At 38.4% G+C, this 18281-nt stretch overlaps 1 protein-coding gene across 2 annotated transcripts in view; it reads left to right on the plus strand.

Moving 5' to 3' along the window:
- LOC109066091 (testican-2-like) overlaps positions 1-18002 on the plus strand; it is a 30178-nt gene extending 12176 nt beyond the window's left edge. For both annotated transcript variants that reach the window (XM_042769081.1, XM_042769080.1), the window contains 8 exons: positions 5102-5216; positions 6057-6165; positions 7401-7515; positions 8951-9070; positions 9815-10033; positions 13760-13822; positions 15352-15489; positions 15898-18002. In XM_042769081.1, coding sequence (XP_042625015.1) covers positions 5102-5216; positions 6057-6165; positions 7401-7515; positions 8951-9070; positions 9815-10033; positions 13760-13822; positions 15352-15489; positions 15898-16043 — 1025 coding nt within the window. In that variant the 3' untranslated portion in view covers positions 16044-18002. The remainder of the gene's footprint in view (positions 1-5101; positions 5217-6056; positions 6166-7400; positions 7516-8950; positions 9071-9814; positions 10034-13759; positions 13823-15351; positions 15490-15897) is intronic.
- Positions 18003-18281: the final 279 nt, after the last annotated feature.

The raw sequence follows: 18281 nt of genomic DNA on the forward strand, positions 1-18281 counted from the left end.
TTAAAACCAAACCCAACCATATGTATTAATCACATACATAAGCGGGCCTTACACTGTGCAGAAAATGCAGAAAATTTCTTCATATTAACACAATACATTGGGCCCTATTTTTATGGACTTTTCTTAGGGGCCATTCACACAGAAGGCTTTTTGCTGTGAAAAACGTGAGACCTGGAGAGAGGATTGGGGGAAAAAATGCAAGAGCCCGAAGTGCTTTTTTTTGAAAGTTGAACTTTTAGTTTGAGCTCAACATTTTTAGATGGTAGCACAGTGGAGAGGAAAAACACATGTACACATAAGTATACGCACATATTTATTTTTAAAAATGTATTACATAGAACGCTCCGGTTACTAACGTAACCTCTGTCCCTGAGATAAGGGAACGAGCGCTGTGTCACTGACACTTTTTGTGAAACTCCTGTTTACTCTGATACTGAAGCCTGATTTGTTCACGCCAGAAGGAGGGCAGTCTTAAGCGACAGGGGCCGCAAGTCTGGAGCTGTTCAAAGGGAGGGCCTCACAGGGCCCTGAGATAAATCCCAAGTCAGCACAGTATGAGGGCGAGGCAAATTCAACTGCACACCAGTCAGAAAAGACTGACCATTTAAGGGCATAAAGACATCTTTTAGATGGAGCTTTCACCTCTAAAATGGTATTAATTACAATCGCAGGGAGCTGTAAAGGCTCCTGTCAAGGGGCCAAACATGAAAGCTCCACAGCTCTGGCAGGGGATGCCAAATCATGCCCTCCATTTGCGAGAGAAGGTCCTTCCTCAGTGGTATTGGCCAAGGGGCTGCCGATAGCAGCTGAATCAACTCGGGGAACCACACCTGGCTCCTCTAGAGTGGGGCCACCAGCAGGACTGAACATCTGACTTTGTGAAACCACTTTGTGACAGTCCAAATCATTTGAACCAATTGGGGATGCAGTCTCCATTCTCTTGGAGCTACCTTTTCCCTGGACAGCATGTCTGCCTCTTGGTTCAGTCTGCTTGGGACATGAACTGCTCTCTGTCCTTAAACAGAGCTCCCCAACCCAAGTTGGAGGCATCTGTTGTGACCCCCTTCCTTTTGGAGGTCAGTCCCAATAGGACGCCTGATTGAAACAGGCAAGGGGTTTTCCAAGGGGCCACAGCTCTGATGCAGCAGTGGGTTACCCTGAGATGAGAGCATTCCAGGCACCAAATGTGGGACAGGACATGGACTTTGAGCCAGTAATGGATGGGCCGCATGTGAAGCAGACCCAGAAGAATCACAGAGGAAGCAGCCAACATAAGGCTGAGCATCCTGAGGGGACATGAAGTCCCCAATTTGAATTGAATTAATCCAGAGTAATCCATGCCTGCATTCGGCCAGAATCGATAATTGTCCCCAGAAAGACCACTTGCTGGTTGGGAGACAAAGAGCTCTTGGCTAAATTAATTCTCAACCCAAGGCGCTCCAGGTGGCTGAGCAGCAGCAATCTGTGAGACATGATTTCCCATTCTGACCTGGCTAAAACCAGCCAATCATTGAGGTAGTGCTGAATGCGGATTCCCATCTGTCTCAGAGGAAAAAGAGCCATGTCTATGCACTTCGTAAAAGTGCATGGGGCCAGAGACAATCCGAATGGCAGGACTCCGTATTGAAAGTGAAAGTGAAGTGACGTGTGGCCAAGTATGGAGACCTATACTCGAAATTCGTGCTCTGCATTTAACCCATTTAAGTGCACACACAGTAGTGAACACACACACACACTGTGAACAGTGATATGCCCAGAGTATTGAACACACACCCGTAGTATTGATAGGCCACTCCCTCGAATGCGAATCTCAAGAGCGGTCTGTGATGGGGGCTATCTGGATGTGAAAGTAAGCATCTTTCAGATCCACTGACAGAAACCAGTCCTTTTTTCGAGAAGTGTTTGTACTTTGGACTAGAGAACATGAGCAAACTGAAGCGAGTAAACATGTTCTCTGGGTGTTTAGAACCCAACTTGGCACGTCTGGGATAGCTTTCCAAGCCTGTAGTCAGATGGCAATTGATTCTAGTTTTTCGAATGGTAGTTCGCCGCACAGGGGTGGGGAACTGACATTTGTGATAATGGGAAGAGGAGAAATGCTCTTTTGAGTATGTAGGTCGCTCTGGGGCAGGGACATTGATGCTTCGGAAACGGTTAGCATTTCATCATCCAGGGGTGCTGCTAAAGTCCAGGCTCAGGTTAGGCTGGGGCCATGGCTGCGCTGGATTGGCAGGCTGCTGGGAGGATGGAGCCTTCTGGCGACTTGAAACAGCTGCCGCACAGGAGCATTTCAGCAGGACGTGACGTATTGCCTGCAATGATTTCTGTGCTGCTGTAAACCACTCCTCATGTAAACCATGGCCACTGCCCAGACAGACGACAAACTGACTTTGCCCATCTGATGACCTTTATCGCTTAAGGAGAAAAATTCTGATGAAATGGCGCTCAGATGTATATAGCAATCGGTTCCTCTCCTATTTGCTGGTTGAAGCGCTATTGGTTCGTGCAGCTACATGAATGTGAACAATTCAGGCTTCAGTAACAGAGTAAACAGGAGTTTTCCCAAAATCGTCAATGATGGAATGGGAAAGACCATTCGAAAGGGAACCTATTTACTTACCACACTGAATGCATTTTTACTCCTTTATGAGATAATTAATGAAGCAGTGATGAAAGAGATTTGTCCCAGCCCTCGACACCCCAAGAAACATGATGTTTCCACTTAAAAGCAGCCACTGGAGGCACCAGTCAAATTCAGATCCTTTTTTCTTTCAAAGAGAAAAACTAGGAGCAGTTCACTGATCTTATAGTGTCACTTGTATCACTTGTATTTTGTAAAGAGCTGCAATTTCTAAAGAAGTTCTGAAGGAATTTTTAAAGTAAAAGGAAAGCCATTTGAAATATAATAAAGAGTTTGTTTTGGCCAAGTTTTAAGAGTGTTAAAATACACCTTTGTTGTGGCAAAACAGGAATTAGATTAGATACTGTAAATTTGCAGGGTAGAAGAAATGTTAAATAATATACATTTTTTACTTTATGTTGTAGTATAATTGGCCTTGTAAGATTTTATTTCTAGTCTGATATTTCAAGAGCATTTGCTCTCCATGTTTCGATTTACAGGCATCAGACAGCTAACCGAAATTCTCAAAGAGCCTTATTTATAGTGCCTTTTTGAAAGGTAGCACTGGTCCTTACCTTTTTAATGAGGAACAAATATGCTTTTTTACAAGTTATCAACGCAGCGGTTGTCATGCAACTTCAGGACAAATTTATGATGTATCTATTGTGACAGTAGTTTTTCTCAAAACACGCAAAAAAATTACTTTTACTTTAAATTTTTTTTTTATTTATTATTTTTTTATCATTTTAAAATGATGATTTAGTGCTCATGAAACATCTGCTTAATATTTTTGTGGAAACTACAATACATTTTTTTTCAGGATTCTTTGATGAATAGAAAGTTCAAAAGGACAGAATCGTTTATAAAATCTTTACTGGCACTTTTGATCAATTTAATGCATTGTTGCAAAATAAAACATCATTCCAAACAAATAAACAAACAAATAAATAACCTTACTTGGGCCAACTCAGAACTTTTAAATGGTAGTTTGCGTATTCCTTTTTTTAATCCTGATTTTTACCCCTAAGGTGAAAATTCCACGACAGCACATATTCCTGCATATCTATGGCTAATCGTCCATGTCAGACATATGATGTTATGGTCTCATATGAGCTGCAAACATCACATTAGCTGAATGTGTATTAATAGGTCAACAAATTGTTTCTGGTACGTGGACAGGTTTATCACAAGCAGATTTTTTTTTTCACATTCCCAGTGTGTGTACCTGAGAAAAGAACATCTCAGCAGTCTGTTGAGTCAGTCTGTACCTGAATTAATAGACCATCAACAGGATACAAAGCTTCAGTTCATTAAAAACAAATGGAGACGTCTTTATTTAAACAGCGTGCATGTTTTATTTATCAGCGTGATTGTATTTTCTCTTTCCTGTGTACACAGCATGTATCGCGTCCTTATCTCTGCGAACCTTTCCCCGCTAGTTGATCTGATATGCTCAGCGTTAAGTGGCTCTGGCTGCTGATGTGTATTAGCTGCATTAACTCAGCCACTGGCTTTGCTTGATAGAGTCAGTAGCTCCTTATATTCTACTCTGCGATTGTAATGATCACATTAAATGCTGCCTTGTGTGTAAACAAAGGATGAAAGAGACGATGCGACGGTGACTGGACAAGATTCCTTGGCTCTCAACACTGGATTTGGCATCACTTACACATGAAGACCTTTATAATGCATTGTGTAGGGACAAGCTCACAGGGCCACTGCTCGGAAGATATATTTAATGTTAAAGTGTGTGATGATTACGGATAGATGCAGAGAGAAAGAGAGAGAGTTGTTTATTTTCTTTTCTTTTTTTACTTATATGAGCAGCTAATCAGTCCTCACTCAGGAGTGGGACTGTTGCTATAGCAACATCATTATTCTTGTGTTCTCTTTAATCTGCTTGAGCTTGTTGTGATGAAGTGAGGCTTACTGATCAACCTTGTGCTACTGTGTATAGATTGCAATAATATGTCAGTCTTGAAATATTGTTTTTCATGCAGTGAGAATTATGAGTTTGTTTGTAATATTATATGTAGTATGATGAGATAAGATATAAGGCATTATTATGATGGCTTACTGAAGAACATAAAATAGCATTCCCTGTGTCTAAACTTCTCTAAGGCTGAAGCTGTAGCATAGAGAGCATAACAAATAAATATTACAAATACACAACAAAATTACTAAACCTTTAACTAAAATTAAAATGAATCAGAGTATTCATAAAAACTATATGTATCCAGCTGCTAAAAAACAACTGATTCAGGTTGTGGTGGCAGCATTTAATAAAATGTCTAAAATAAATAACCGATAATAATTAAATATAAATAATTGAAATATTAAATGTATTATTGGAATTGAATACATTATTCATAATATTTATTAAAAGGTTGAAATATTGAAATCTCAGAGAGCATCTTAAGAGCATCTTAAATAATAAAGAATGCATAGCAGATTATTTGAGTACACCTCTCTTCATTGCAGATGTGGACACCACTAAAGATCCCTGCCAGAAAGTCAAATGCAGCCGACATAAGGTGTGTGTCGCCCAGGGCTACCAGCGTGCTGTGTGCGTCAACCGCAAAAAGCTGGAGCAAAGGTGAGCCCTTCAGCTACAGGACTCTGTATTCATGCACATAACAATAATAAATGACAGGACAGTGTTTGTTTTTTTTTGACGGTATGAATAAAAGAAGCTTGGTGCCATTTTAAGGCACTGTGCAGATTGTAACTGTCCAATCTAGCTTTTCATTATTCATATCATGATGAATCACATTTCTGAGCCTTTAAAATCCAGATGTTTGGCTGAGTGCTTATGAGCAAAGATGGCTGTTTAGAAAGCAGTCTTAAAGACACAGAAGCAAAGCAGCAAAAAAAGGGGGTTGAAAACGGTCATAAAAATGATGGTCCTAAAATTATGATAGTTCTGTCATGACAACTCTTAGATTAGCATAACATAAAATTAGCATGTTAATATATATGGCAGTGTTAATGTATGTGTGTGGTCTTCGCGGAATAGATCTGGCACACTGCTGCTGTAGCAGCAGAGCAAGTACCGAGACTTGCTACTGCCAATACATCCACGACATGCTGCTGTGAGCATGTAAGAAATACTGCTGCTGCGCATATAACATAAATAAAATGTATATATACATAAAATGTAACATGTTGTCTGGTGGCACATTGTGAGGTACACAGATTTAGTCCCTGGAGTTTGTTCTATTTACAAACTGAACTTGTTCCTGAGGCCATCCCTTAGAGGCTCGTTCTCATTGTAGCACACTACTAACTACAGAGAACATTCTTGTAAATTTAAATAAAAAAATGGACCAATGATGCATTGTTCCTGTGCATTTAAGTAACCAAGCATGCCTGAGTTTATATCTTAAATTGAATACTGATTTTATTTTTGATGCCATGTTAATATTGGCTGTTTTAGGTTGAAGCAGCAGGTCATTAGACAGCAGCAGGAGAGTAACTGTAAGGCTTGCCCAGTATCTTCCTCTGGTCCCGTTTGTGGCTCTGATGGACACAACTACGCCTCTCAGGTACTTCACACTGCCTTCAGATTCCTTTAATTGTATTAAAATAAGCTGAACTGCAGAGAAATTGATCATATGGACATGATCGATTTCTCTGCAGTTTAGCTTATTTTAATACAATTGGATTTGTTGCCCTTTTGTGCTTGTTCCACCTTCTTCAACTTAGGTAACCAAAAAATGTGCTTCATATTCTCTAAATCAGTAATTCCCAGCCAAGGATTGGTTTTGCTTTGTTAAATCTTTAAAACAGAATGTAACTATTGTGGCTGACAGTACATTAAAATAACGAATCATGATTTTTAACTGCATTTAGTTCCTACTTGTTGAGCTTCTGAAATCCACCACACAAGAGAGACCACATATATACCTCTTTAATTTTGTTAAATGTCCCATCTGGATTAATTTATAAAGAAATGTGCCGCTAGGTCTTTCTTGGAGAAAATTTCCTCATGAATGCCCCCAGAACATTTTCCCAAAGAGCACACAATAATTTGTGAAAGACAAACAAGATATGTCTCATTAAAGGGAAGGAAAACTACTTTGTAAACCCGAATCATTGTAATAATCGGCACTTTAATATTGTTAATTATCCTGATAAATAATATCCAGTATGATATGATATTAGTGTAACACAAAAGATTAGGAAACACTGATTTATTTCATATATATGAATTAACACCGAAGTTTTAAGTTTTTAAGAGTCATATCAGGTAGAAATATTTTCTTAGTCCTGTCAACAAACCTGAAGAGAAAATTCATAATCCTTTCACTATCCTACATCTTCTGCTTGCATGGTTTGGAAGAATAAATGCATAATGATGTTATTCTGTGCCATTCAAAAAACATATTTTTCATCTCTGTTATTTTCTGTGTGACTCATGGATCAATCTGCTTGCGCAGTATGTGTAATGGTCTCTAGTATACATTGTGTCTGGCCCTTGATGTCCTTAAAAGTCAAAGAATTGTCTGAAAGGATTCTGAGGACTTGAGAATGAAAGAACCGTTCTGTTGAATTATGTATTATCTCTGTTATATCTATTTCTGACCTTGTGAGTGAAGAAATGAAGGTTGACTTCAACCAGCAATTTTCACTCGTCTGAAGAAATAATTATGCTTTATCTGGGGTTACAATTCATGCCAATGAACTGAAGCATGTGACCCTGGACAAGTGTTATGGTGGCTCTGCTTATTCTTCCTGTGTTGTGTTTTGTTTTGTGTGTGTGTGTTGCACCTGAATTTAGTGCAAACTGGAGCAGCAGGCTTGTCTCACAGGAAAGGAGTTGAAAGTAAGATGTGCTGGTCTCTGCCCCTGTACTGCCACCGAGGCTCCTGCTACAGACGTGGACAGCAAACAAGGTATTTACCTGTCACAAACTTCCAAAAGCTTCAATTTGGTCTAGCAAAGCTAGTTGAAGGGATAATTTCACCAAAAATGATTTACTCAACCTCGTGGCATTCCAGGACAGTATGACTTTTTTTTTGTAGAACACAAAATAAGTTATTTTTTTAAAAAGTTCAGTTGCTTTGGACCACATTAAAGGAATAGTTCACCCAAAAAATGAAAATTTGCTATAAATTTACTCACACTCAGGCCATCCAAAATCAGTCATCAGAACAGATTTGGAGAAATTTAGCATTACATCACTTGCTCACCAGTGGATCCTCTGCACTGAATGGGTGCTAAAATATGAAAACAGCTGATAAAAACTTCACAATAATCCACACAAGTAATCCACACGACTCCAATCCATCAGTTAATGTCTTGTGAAATGAAAAGCTGTGTTTGTAAGAAACATATTCATTATTAAAGTCTCCATAATCCATAATAACACTTGCTTCAAAAGTTATCCTCTGTTGTCCTCTCACATCAAAATCGATCAGCATATTTGTTTAGAGCTGTGTGGGTTGTTTTTGCTTGTAATGGTGCTTGATCTGTGCATATTTCTCTCTTGATTTAGACAAGAGGACTTTTTCATTGGAGAAAGCAGTGTTATGGATAGAGAGCTCATATTTTAGCTGAAAGCAATGGTTTGAAGTTAAAAACGTTTTTATGATGAATTTGTTCCTTACAAACATGCAGATTTTCGGTTCACAAGGCAATAATTGATGGACTGAAGTCTTGTGGATTATTGCAATGTTTTTATCAGCAGTTTGAACTCTCATTCTGATGCCACCCATTCACTGAAGAGGATCATTTGGTGAGCAAATATCTCCAAATTTGTTCCTGATGAAGAAACAAAGTCATATTTTGGATGGCATTTGGGGTAAACTATTATCTTAGACAAAAACAAATTGAACAGTTGAAATATTCTTCAAAATATCATTTGTGTTCCACAAAAGAATTTAAGCCATAAAGGTCTGAGGTCTGAGTAATGACAGAATGTTCATTTTTAGATTAACTATCTCTTTGAGATACTCTTATAAAGAAGCACCTTATATATTGAATGAAGCAAAATAGAAGGCCCTGCTTTTAAATTTATAGGATCATATTTTAATAATAATAACCTTCTCTTTCATGTCCCTTGAGCAGTCTGCAGCTCTCGCTCTAACAAAGGCTTTATTGATTTATCAACAGACTATGCTGCTCTTTTTCTTTCTCTGCTGCTTGCTTTGTGAATTTCTGCTGACTTTGATTATGTCTGATTTGTGTCTGCAGTCTCCGCAGGCTTTTCTTGTCAAATTCAGAAGGGCAAATGCAGAACGTTTGGTTCTTCACTCTTTAATATCAACATCTGCCAACACTCCCTTATCTCCTTTCACTGTCTCTGTCTCTCTTCTTTTCTGTCCATAGAGAGTTGCACAGGGCAGGACCTGGCAGATCTGGGAGATCGCCTGCGGGACTGGTTCCAACTGCTCCAAGGCAACAGCAAGCAGAACAGCACAGGGAATCCTGTCACCAGTTCTGCATCAAGTGAGGCTCTAACATCTATTTAGCCAGTGATTTTATATTCGGAAATTACAGCAGCTTCCTATACACACTACTGATCAGCAGCATACAATGACTCTACCCTCATTTGTTTTGGTTGTATCACCATAATGGTGTTTTCTTTTTATTATTTTAAAAATGGACCTATGATAATTGCCGCTAATAAAACTGCTATGTAAAACTTTGATAAGGACCAGCAGATTCACAGCTATTATGTTTGAACTGTGTCCTATCCTGATGGCCAAAGAGCACCAGCAGCATTTTATCCACTCAAAAAGCAGTTTTGCTGAATTGTGAAATGCAACTGAATGCTTAAGCACTCCATTTTTGCATCTACTTTGATATAAAATGTACATTTAATGGCAGAAAAGTTACCAGACCAACCACATGCCTCATCAGTTCTCTAACTAGCTATGCCTCTTTTGTTTGTTACATTTATATTGTTTGCTTCTAATACAGGTATTTTTTATTTTTTTTTAAAAAAGGTCTATAAAACAGCTTCTGTTCATGGTTGTCATCAGAGCGATTTACTGTCTTATCAGCAACATTTGAATGGCAATTTTGCTTTTAAAAGGACATTGATTAAATTGTTACAGCTAATACGATGCAATCAGCGGTTCTGGGAGAGATGGCTCTTAGAAACCAGTTTAAAAAGCTCACAAAATGCAGAAGTATTACAGTATGTAAGCTAGCATTTCTCTTGTGTTAATTGTGATTGTTTGTGCACAGTTGTGGACCGAACTCTTGTTGCGACCTGTAAGGACTCTATTGGCTGGATGTTCTCTAAGCTGGACACGAACAGTGACCTGTATCTGGATCAAGCTGAGCTGTCTGCCATTAATCTGGACAAGTATGAAGTGTGCATACGGCCCTTCTTCAACTCCTGTGACTCCTACCACGATGGCAAAGTCTCCACAGCCGAGTGGTGCCTCTGCTTTTGGAGAGAAAGTGAGTTTTTATTATCTCTATACAATTGAACCAGGCCTTAATGACTTTTTATAATAAAATAATGAAATATTCTATTTGTAATATAATATACTACTTATATAATATATTTATAATATTTAATATACTACCAAATATTCAGTACAGTAACACTGAAAAATTTGGGATATTTGGGCAATATTTTTAAACTTTTTTGAAAGAAGTCTATTATGTGAAAATAAATAAGAACAGTAATGTTGTGAAGTATTATTATACATTAAAATAACTATTTTCTATTTAAATATATTTTAAAATGTTATTTATTTCTGTGATGGCAAAGCTGAATTTTCAGAATAATTACTCCAGTCTTCAGTGTCACATGATCCTTCCGAAATCATTCTAATATGATGATTTGGTGCTTAAGAAATATTTATTATTATTATTATTATTATTATTATTATTATTATTATCAGTGTTGTGCTGAAAAAAGAGCTGCATTTATTTGAGATATATTTTAATAGAGACAATAGATATATAGCATTATCAATACGCTACTGTGACTTTTCATCAATTTAATGTGTACTTTGTGAATAAAATTACTTTCTTAAAAAAACATCTTACTGACCCCAAACTTTTGAACAGTAGTGTATATCCTTTTAAAATTTTTATCATGATTATAATGAACCAATTTTAATTAAAACATACTATTGATAAAAATATATGAGGGGAAAAAAATATTATAAGTGCAATACATATATTTACAAAAAATTTTGAAAGAATATGTTAATTTCAAATTCTAATCAATAGTGTCAATCCTGACTAAAATTAAATGGCATTTTAGTAAAATTGACTACAACCAAAATGAATGAATATGACATGGCAAAAAATTTGAATAAATTGACAGAATATTTTTATCCAAGGCAAAACCTCAAAAAAGTAACACTGGAAAGAAACAAATATTTTGACATTGAAAACATTACACATTTCAGATTTAGCTCTAACCTGGATTGTCACCTCAGTATTGCACATTTGTGCCCTGCACCCTGCTGGTCAGTGCCACGGTCCACAGTTTGATCTGCTTGGTTATATCAGCGTGACAGAAGGGGACACATGGCCGAACATCAGTGCCAGCACTAGTCCGTGTTTGAGTGTGTTGAACACTGCTTCAGTGAGTTGGGGCTTTCAAATCTGAAATGATGTTTGAATTGGATTTGAGGGGCATATTTGGTTTCCATTACAAAAGCCCAGAAGACGATATTGCTTCCAAAGACTCAACTGGTAGCAGAGCACATTTATTCTGCATCAGCACGCACTGGACGGGTGGTAAATATAAAGAAGACACCAGTCAGTGCAGGCAAGGGTTTAGAAAAATCCATCTGTGTGCACAGAGTTCTGCAGACTCATGACACTAACTCATTCAGTTTGCACTGGATTAAGTTTAATTGGTTTTCTAAATATAATCAAACATTAAAGGGGGGAGGGGGGACCGTATGTTTGGATTATTGTCCAAATCTTTCATTTCCTCTACAAACACCCCCTTTGGATGGAAAATGAGAGATGGGAGAGCTGGAGATGATGTAAATTGACCTTTAGCTGTTTGTGGCATGTGGTGAGAGTGATTTAGAGTATTCATTTTGACAAGATGCATAAGTCTGGAGGAATTGCTATTCAGTGTGTGTTGCTAGGGTGACTGACAGACTGTCTGTGTGTGTGTGTGTGTGTGTGTGTGTGTGTGTGTGTGTCACAGGGGGAGAGTGTAGGTCTGTTTGCATGTGCATGTTGCATATCGACAACATGCTCTACATATTAATGTTCTTTTGTTTGAGGAATTCCTTTCAGTGTGTGTGTGTGTGTGTGTGTGTGTGTGTGTGTTTACTTAAACAATGGAGCATGGCAAGTTTCTTGACACAGACAGACATATGCTCCACTGTGCATCGCACTGGAGGGGCACAGAGCTGTATCTTAGCAGTATCTTAACACACACACACTAGGCCAGCCTTGTTCTTGTTTGATGTGATTCTGCTCACAATATGTAGCTGGGCACTCTCATCTCTCCTGGGTAGGGCACAGTTGCTTTTGGCCTGTCACAGTTTGTCTTCCCCTTGTATTTCCCCTGGTGGATAGGAAATGGCCATTGCAGAGGGAAAAACAACACCAGTGTTGGTTGTTTACAGCCTGCTCAGCCTCAGACTCTCTGGGACTAAAACCAGACAGGCAGTCAGACAGAAACCCACTGAATTTTTTAGACTTGACCTGCCCGGACCTCACATACAGCTGTGAAACATGATAGTGTTGAAGCATTGGCGAATATGCCAGTATGTGCACTGCACTGATTTATTTATTAAAAGAAATGTTCTGTCATCATTTACTAATCTTCATGTCATTCCCAAACCTCTTTGACTTTCTTCCCTATGTGGAATACAAAAGAAGATGTTTAGGATCATGTCCAAGCTGCTCTTTTCCATACAATGGAAGCAAATGGGGACTAGAGATGTCAAGCTTCAAAAAGGACCATTAAAGTGGTCTGTATGACTTGTGTGCTACTTTCCAAGTCTTCTGTATTTATACTCATTAGTATCTTTGTGTGATGACCAAAATCATCAAATCATTTGATTTCAAAAACCAAACAAAAAGAGTCCACACATTAACTGCTTCATGTGTAAGTGACGTGACACACAGCCAAGTATGGTGACCCATACTCAGAATTCGTGCTCTAAAGTGCACACACACAGCAGTGAACACACACCCGGAGCAGTGGGCAGCCATTTATGCTGCGGCACCCGGGGAGCAGTTGGGGCACCTCAGTCGTGGTATTGCATTAATTATATTTTCATGCATGGTGAATAAAGAATAATCAGTCTTTCTGTAGAGCAATCTGCTCTTAAAGAATCTGTTTAAAGAGGATACACTCTTAAAAATAAAGGTGCTTAACAGATTCACAGCGATGCCATAGAAGAACCATTTTTGGTTCCACAAAGAACCATTCAGTCAAAGGTTCTTTAAAGAACCATCTCTTTCTTACCTTTCTATAATCTGAAGAGCCTTCTTTCACCACAAAGAACCCTATTGTGAAACGGAAAGCTTCTTCAGATGTTAAAGGTTCTTTATGGAACCATTTAGACAAAAAAGGTTCTTCTATGGCATCGTGAAGCAACATTATTTTTAAGAGTTTACCTAAAAAGAAAAAATATGGAATTATTGGGCATACTGGTTCCTACTTGAAAGCTGTGGTCACCATTTACTTTTATAATATTAAGAAGAGCAGCTTCGACATTCTGCCAACTGCTTTTGTGTTCCTCAGAAGAAAGTCATTTTGGTTTTGTATGGCTTGAGGGTGAGTAAATGATGACAGAATTTTCATTTTTGTAAAAACATTCCTCTAAGAATGTTGTACATTTCACCTCAGGGCATTAAAGAGAAAATTGCAATGTAGAAATATTCTATTAACAGGTATTAATTTTGTTCAAAACATATTCAAAGCAAGTTCTATTACTCAAACTTTAATTTACTCTTTCTTTCATGAATTATATTGTCATAAAACTAGAGATTAGAACTGTCTATTGTGCCACTTTTAAAATGCATGTGTGTTTGGGTGTGATAGTGTGACTTGATTGTGCAGCTGCATGGAGAGCAGCCCTGGTGTAATGCCGCCTCATCTGGGAGTTGGTGAGGGAGCTCGTGTGAAGCGTTTGTCTGGAGGAGATTAGCGCCGGCTCTTCCCTAAAGGCACTCATTGTTTTTCTTCCACAGAGCCTCCCTGCCTGGCTGAGCTAGAGCGAATCCAAGTGCAAGAAGGAGCCAAGAAGAAACCAGGTAAGAATGAACGCTCCGCTGAGACTCGCTGTACTATCGCAGGAAGAGCAAATTAAGGTGTGAAGGAGAAGAACAAAGGGAGAACCAGAGTAAGAGGTTATATAGAATGTATACGACTGGAAGAAAAAAGAATGGGAGAAAGAAGGTCAGTAAAAAGTAAAAGCAAGGCAGAAGGGAGATAAAACTCTGAAAGTCAAAGAGGGCGGATCTTACAGAATTGACTTTAGAAGAGTTTCATTTAACAGATGACAAGCACGAGGTTGGGATTAGCCCCTAATCAGGTGTGCGGATTAGAATGGTGCTCATGGCTGCGGGCAGTGCTGCATGTTTGGCTGCAGCGCTCTCAGGACTCTCCAAGGACGCGCTGCAGATGCTTCAGCCTATCAGAAGCAGCCAAAATGCTAGCGGCTCCCAAAGCCTGAGAACAAATAGCAATGTATATAATACAAATTAAGAGTTTCATTATTATTTTGAAAGATTAACCCATGTTTACTCATAGATACATTTATTATACATTTGCAAAAGGAAAAAATCTCTTAATGTTTTTTTTGTTTGTTTTGTTTTTTGTCAAAACAGTGATATAATATATAAACCTATAATATAAACCCCCTTTTGTTAAATATTAAGAGAGTTAAACATTTGTGCATTCCAAAATAACATCATATTCTCCAGAGGTGGATAGTGCATTTTCACCTTTCTCAGCCATGATGAATGTGCATTTTCATAAACAGAAAAGATGACAGTCATAAAATTATAGGTAATGGAAAAGCCTACCCTAAAAAGTGAAACCTGTGTTTAACCACAAAATGCATAAATAGTTACATCACAATGAAAACAAAATATTTTTTACTTAATATATTCTTTTTGAAACAGAAATATAATAATTTTCTGTCTTTTATTAATTGCATTTTTTGAGAACTGTACATCTGTCCATTGCGATGCAAGATTATGGTATATATTATGGTGTAGAGTTGCATTACAAAGTTCATGGTCATCACTTTTGCCAGATATGTTTAATTTATGTTCTCATAAATAAAAAACACTCAAAGACATAAATAGGACAGTCAGGATGAATTATGGCTAAGGGTCAATGGAATCTCGTGTGGTGGTGACTGGGAGGTAACATGACATTCTGAATGGTTAAAACGGCTTTTAAAGATTTGTCCCCTAGTACACTCAGTGCATCAGAGGGTTAAATCCTGCATTTCATTGCTAAATAGATCATGATGATTATGTGGACATATAGGTGTTTATTACTCCATGCAGTTGGTTTTTATCGCACATCATAATTCGAGACACTGCAGACAGAAACCCAGCCCTCAACCCTCGCCAAGGTTACATTTTATGCATTACAATGAGCAGTGTCACTTGAGTCTGTCACATGATTTACAGCAATATGCAAACAGTTTTCAATGTCACCCGTGATGCAGCACTCATTTTATATAGGATATGAAAATGAATGTAAAACACGCATTGTGTTTCTCAAAACGTGCATGTCTGTGTGTTTTTCTCTCTACTTGTCATTTCAGATACATACATTCCCAGCTGTGATGAGGACGGCTTTTACAGGAGACTGCAGTGTGACAAGAGCAGAGGGGAGTGCTGGTGTGTGGACCAGCATGGAGGAGAGTTAATGGGCTCCAGAATCCATGGCAACCCCGACTGTGGTGAGCACGAGCACGAGCACTACACACACACACACACACAGACACATGCAGAGGACAATGCTCCTTCTGTAGCTACAGGGTTTAGGGCTTCGATCCACAAAATCATCAGTCACCCATCTGACAGAAAACCAAGTGCTTCATTCATTAGGCCAGGTTCATTTCCATTCCAAAAGAGCAGTTGTCTCTCCAAAATAAAGGTCCGTAAGATTAATTACTACTGGCTGCGACGGACCTGCAGGTGATAAGAACAAATCCCCTGACTGGACATGAAATAGCGATTAAAAAGCCCAACATCAAAGTCACATCTCCTGTTTGTTTATTGTCCTTGTGCCAAGCGTGTATTGTTTAGCCTTTGTTGCACATAAATCGCTCGCGATTATTTTTTTAAACAACATTTCCCTTTTCCAGATGAGGTGGTCACGTACTCGGGCGATTTTGGCAGCGGGCTTGGATGGGAAGATGAGGAGGAAAAGGAGGCAGAGGAGAACGGCGAGGAGGCTGAGGAGGAGGAAGGGGAAGTGGGGGAAATAGATGATGGTGGATACATTTGGTAGAACGAAACGTGATTCTCGCCTTGTCCGACGTAGCTTTCTGTGGCCCATTTCTACAGAGGCAGCTCTATCTTCTGAAATTAAACGGTGGACATTGGAGGGTCTGTCATCTTTATACTGCACTCCAAACAGCATTGACTTGGGGAGGGTGGGGGGGGGGGCTTGGTTAGTTAGATATAGTGAGATTACGGAATTGGGAATGAGTTTTCAATTATTGAGCTTCTGAATACTTGTGAAACATCATGTTTTTGTTGTAAGTGCAAGAGTTGTCTCCTGAATCAGTCTCTAGCATCTGCAAACACAAACTCAGTATAGACGCTTGATAGGTGTGATGTGATGCATTCTTATGCAAGTCTAATAAATACATACTATCATCACTATTCGTTCGGAAATGCCAAAATGACACCTGCTAAGTCTAAAGCAACCTTTTAAAGTCTGTATATAAAGATGGACAGGCTTCAGGGTCTAACCTGTTTCAATAGATCTTCTGTCGACCATCAGCAACTGCTTTCTTTGGGAACTGAGACTGCTGCTAATGTTTTTGCTATTAGAGTTTATGTAAATTGTTTTAAATGTCCTCCAAATGATTTAGCGTATATAAACACAGATTATTATAAAGACAAAGAAACATAAAGTCAAAAAAACTATTTAGCTTAGCTCAAATAGCTAAGACTGTTACCCTTTTATGTTCAGGCTGAAACAGTCTCTGCATCATTTCTTTGCTACCTTGAAGTAGATGTAGTTGTAAATGTCTTGAGATAAAGTAGCCTTTGTCAGTGTATTTGAAGAACTATTTCTCCACACTCACAAACTACAGCATACTTTAGGCTACTTGCCAGAAATACACAATGCACTTCTACAAGACGATCCTTGACCTAAAGGCACTGTTTTTTTTTTTTTTTCTGTCTTCTGTGTAATAATACACCGAAACCAGAGATAGCAAAGCATTATATTTTCATATAAATTACGTCTCAATGCAGTAGCTTTCTCCCTCACCCCGACGTCCAAATCATTGTTTTCTTTGAAATGGACAGTAATAAATACTGAGATATGTGCGCTCTGGTTTCATATGTCTGTCATAATAGAATTTGCTTATACTCCACTAGGTCAGGCTGTAATACGGTACTTCTGATGCAACAAAGCTATTATAACGAGATAGTGTATGGATGAACAGGAGAGGCAGGAATGAGCTTTCGAAAATGCGTTCTGACATATTCTCTCCCATATACCCAAAGGGACCAATCTGTCTTTGCAGATGTCTTCTAATCAGATCTTCCCATCATTTGCAGTGAAAGATGTGTTGGCTGTAATGTTCCTAGGTGTAAATCTGGTGCTGAAGGGATTTATATTCAAGGTCTAAATCTTAAAATCTACGACTTAAGGTAAAGAAGTGCATGAGTCTTGCAGTGAAAAATATCTAAAGCATCAGTTTTTAGGGTTAAAATGCTGTAAAACATGTATGAGTTACAGACTCAGTCTGGTATGATAATTCACTCAGTCGTGATTTCAAAGCTCCACACAGGCTAGAGAAAACGCATTTGATATGGTAACATCCCCAACATAAACACATTCATCAATGTACCGCGGCATCTACAGAAGAATATAAATCCTCCAAATGCCATTGAGATGAATCTTGATGAAATTTAAATTATTTGTGGATTATCATGTGATACACCTTGCTGGTGTGATGGAAAGATGGCCTGCTCATTACAAGTCAATAGTGAATGTCCTGATGTCTTACTCAGCAGTGTACAGGAGTCTGCTTACATGTTATACCACTTGGACTAGTGTATGATTGTATTGTACTGTACATGCCATTATTATTGTAAATACTTGGATTTACTAATTAGAAAACATTATATTTACGCTGAGTTGCAGTATATTTGCATTTAGTTGCATGTTTCTTTGTCCAAGTGTGTCATCTTTCTTGCCTGAATATGATTAAAGGCACTGGGCCCGAAAGTGCTGTTCCTTTGTTCTCCTAATTACTCCCAAGACTCTGCGACATGCTAATTTTCATGTGATACTGGAGACATGAGAAAACAAATCTTTTCAACCCACTTTTAAACACATTTTTTGACAAGTGCAATTTATAATAACTACCAAAAATACCCAACAAAAGCTGGATCTCAAGACAAACGAATAACCAGAGGGTTCAAAAAAAAGGAAGACATTTTAACCTTAATAGAATGCATGATGTAATCACGTCTTTCAAATATTCACTTATTGTCATTAAGAGAA

The sequence above is a fragment of the Cyprinus carpio genome, chromosome A13 (genome assembly GCF_018340385.1).
Source record: "Cyprinus carpio isolate SPL01 chromosome A13, ASM1834038v1, whole genome shotgun sequence".
Lineage (NCBI taxonomy): Eukaryota > Metazoa > Chordata > Actinopteri > Cypriniformes > Cyprinidae > Cyprinus > Cyprinus carpio.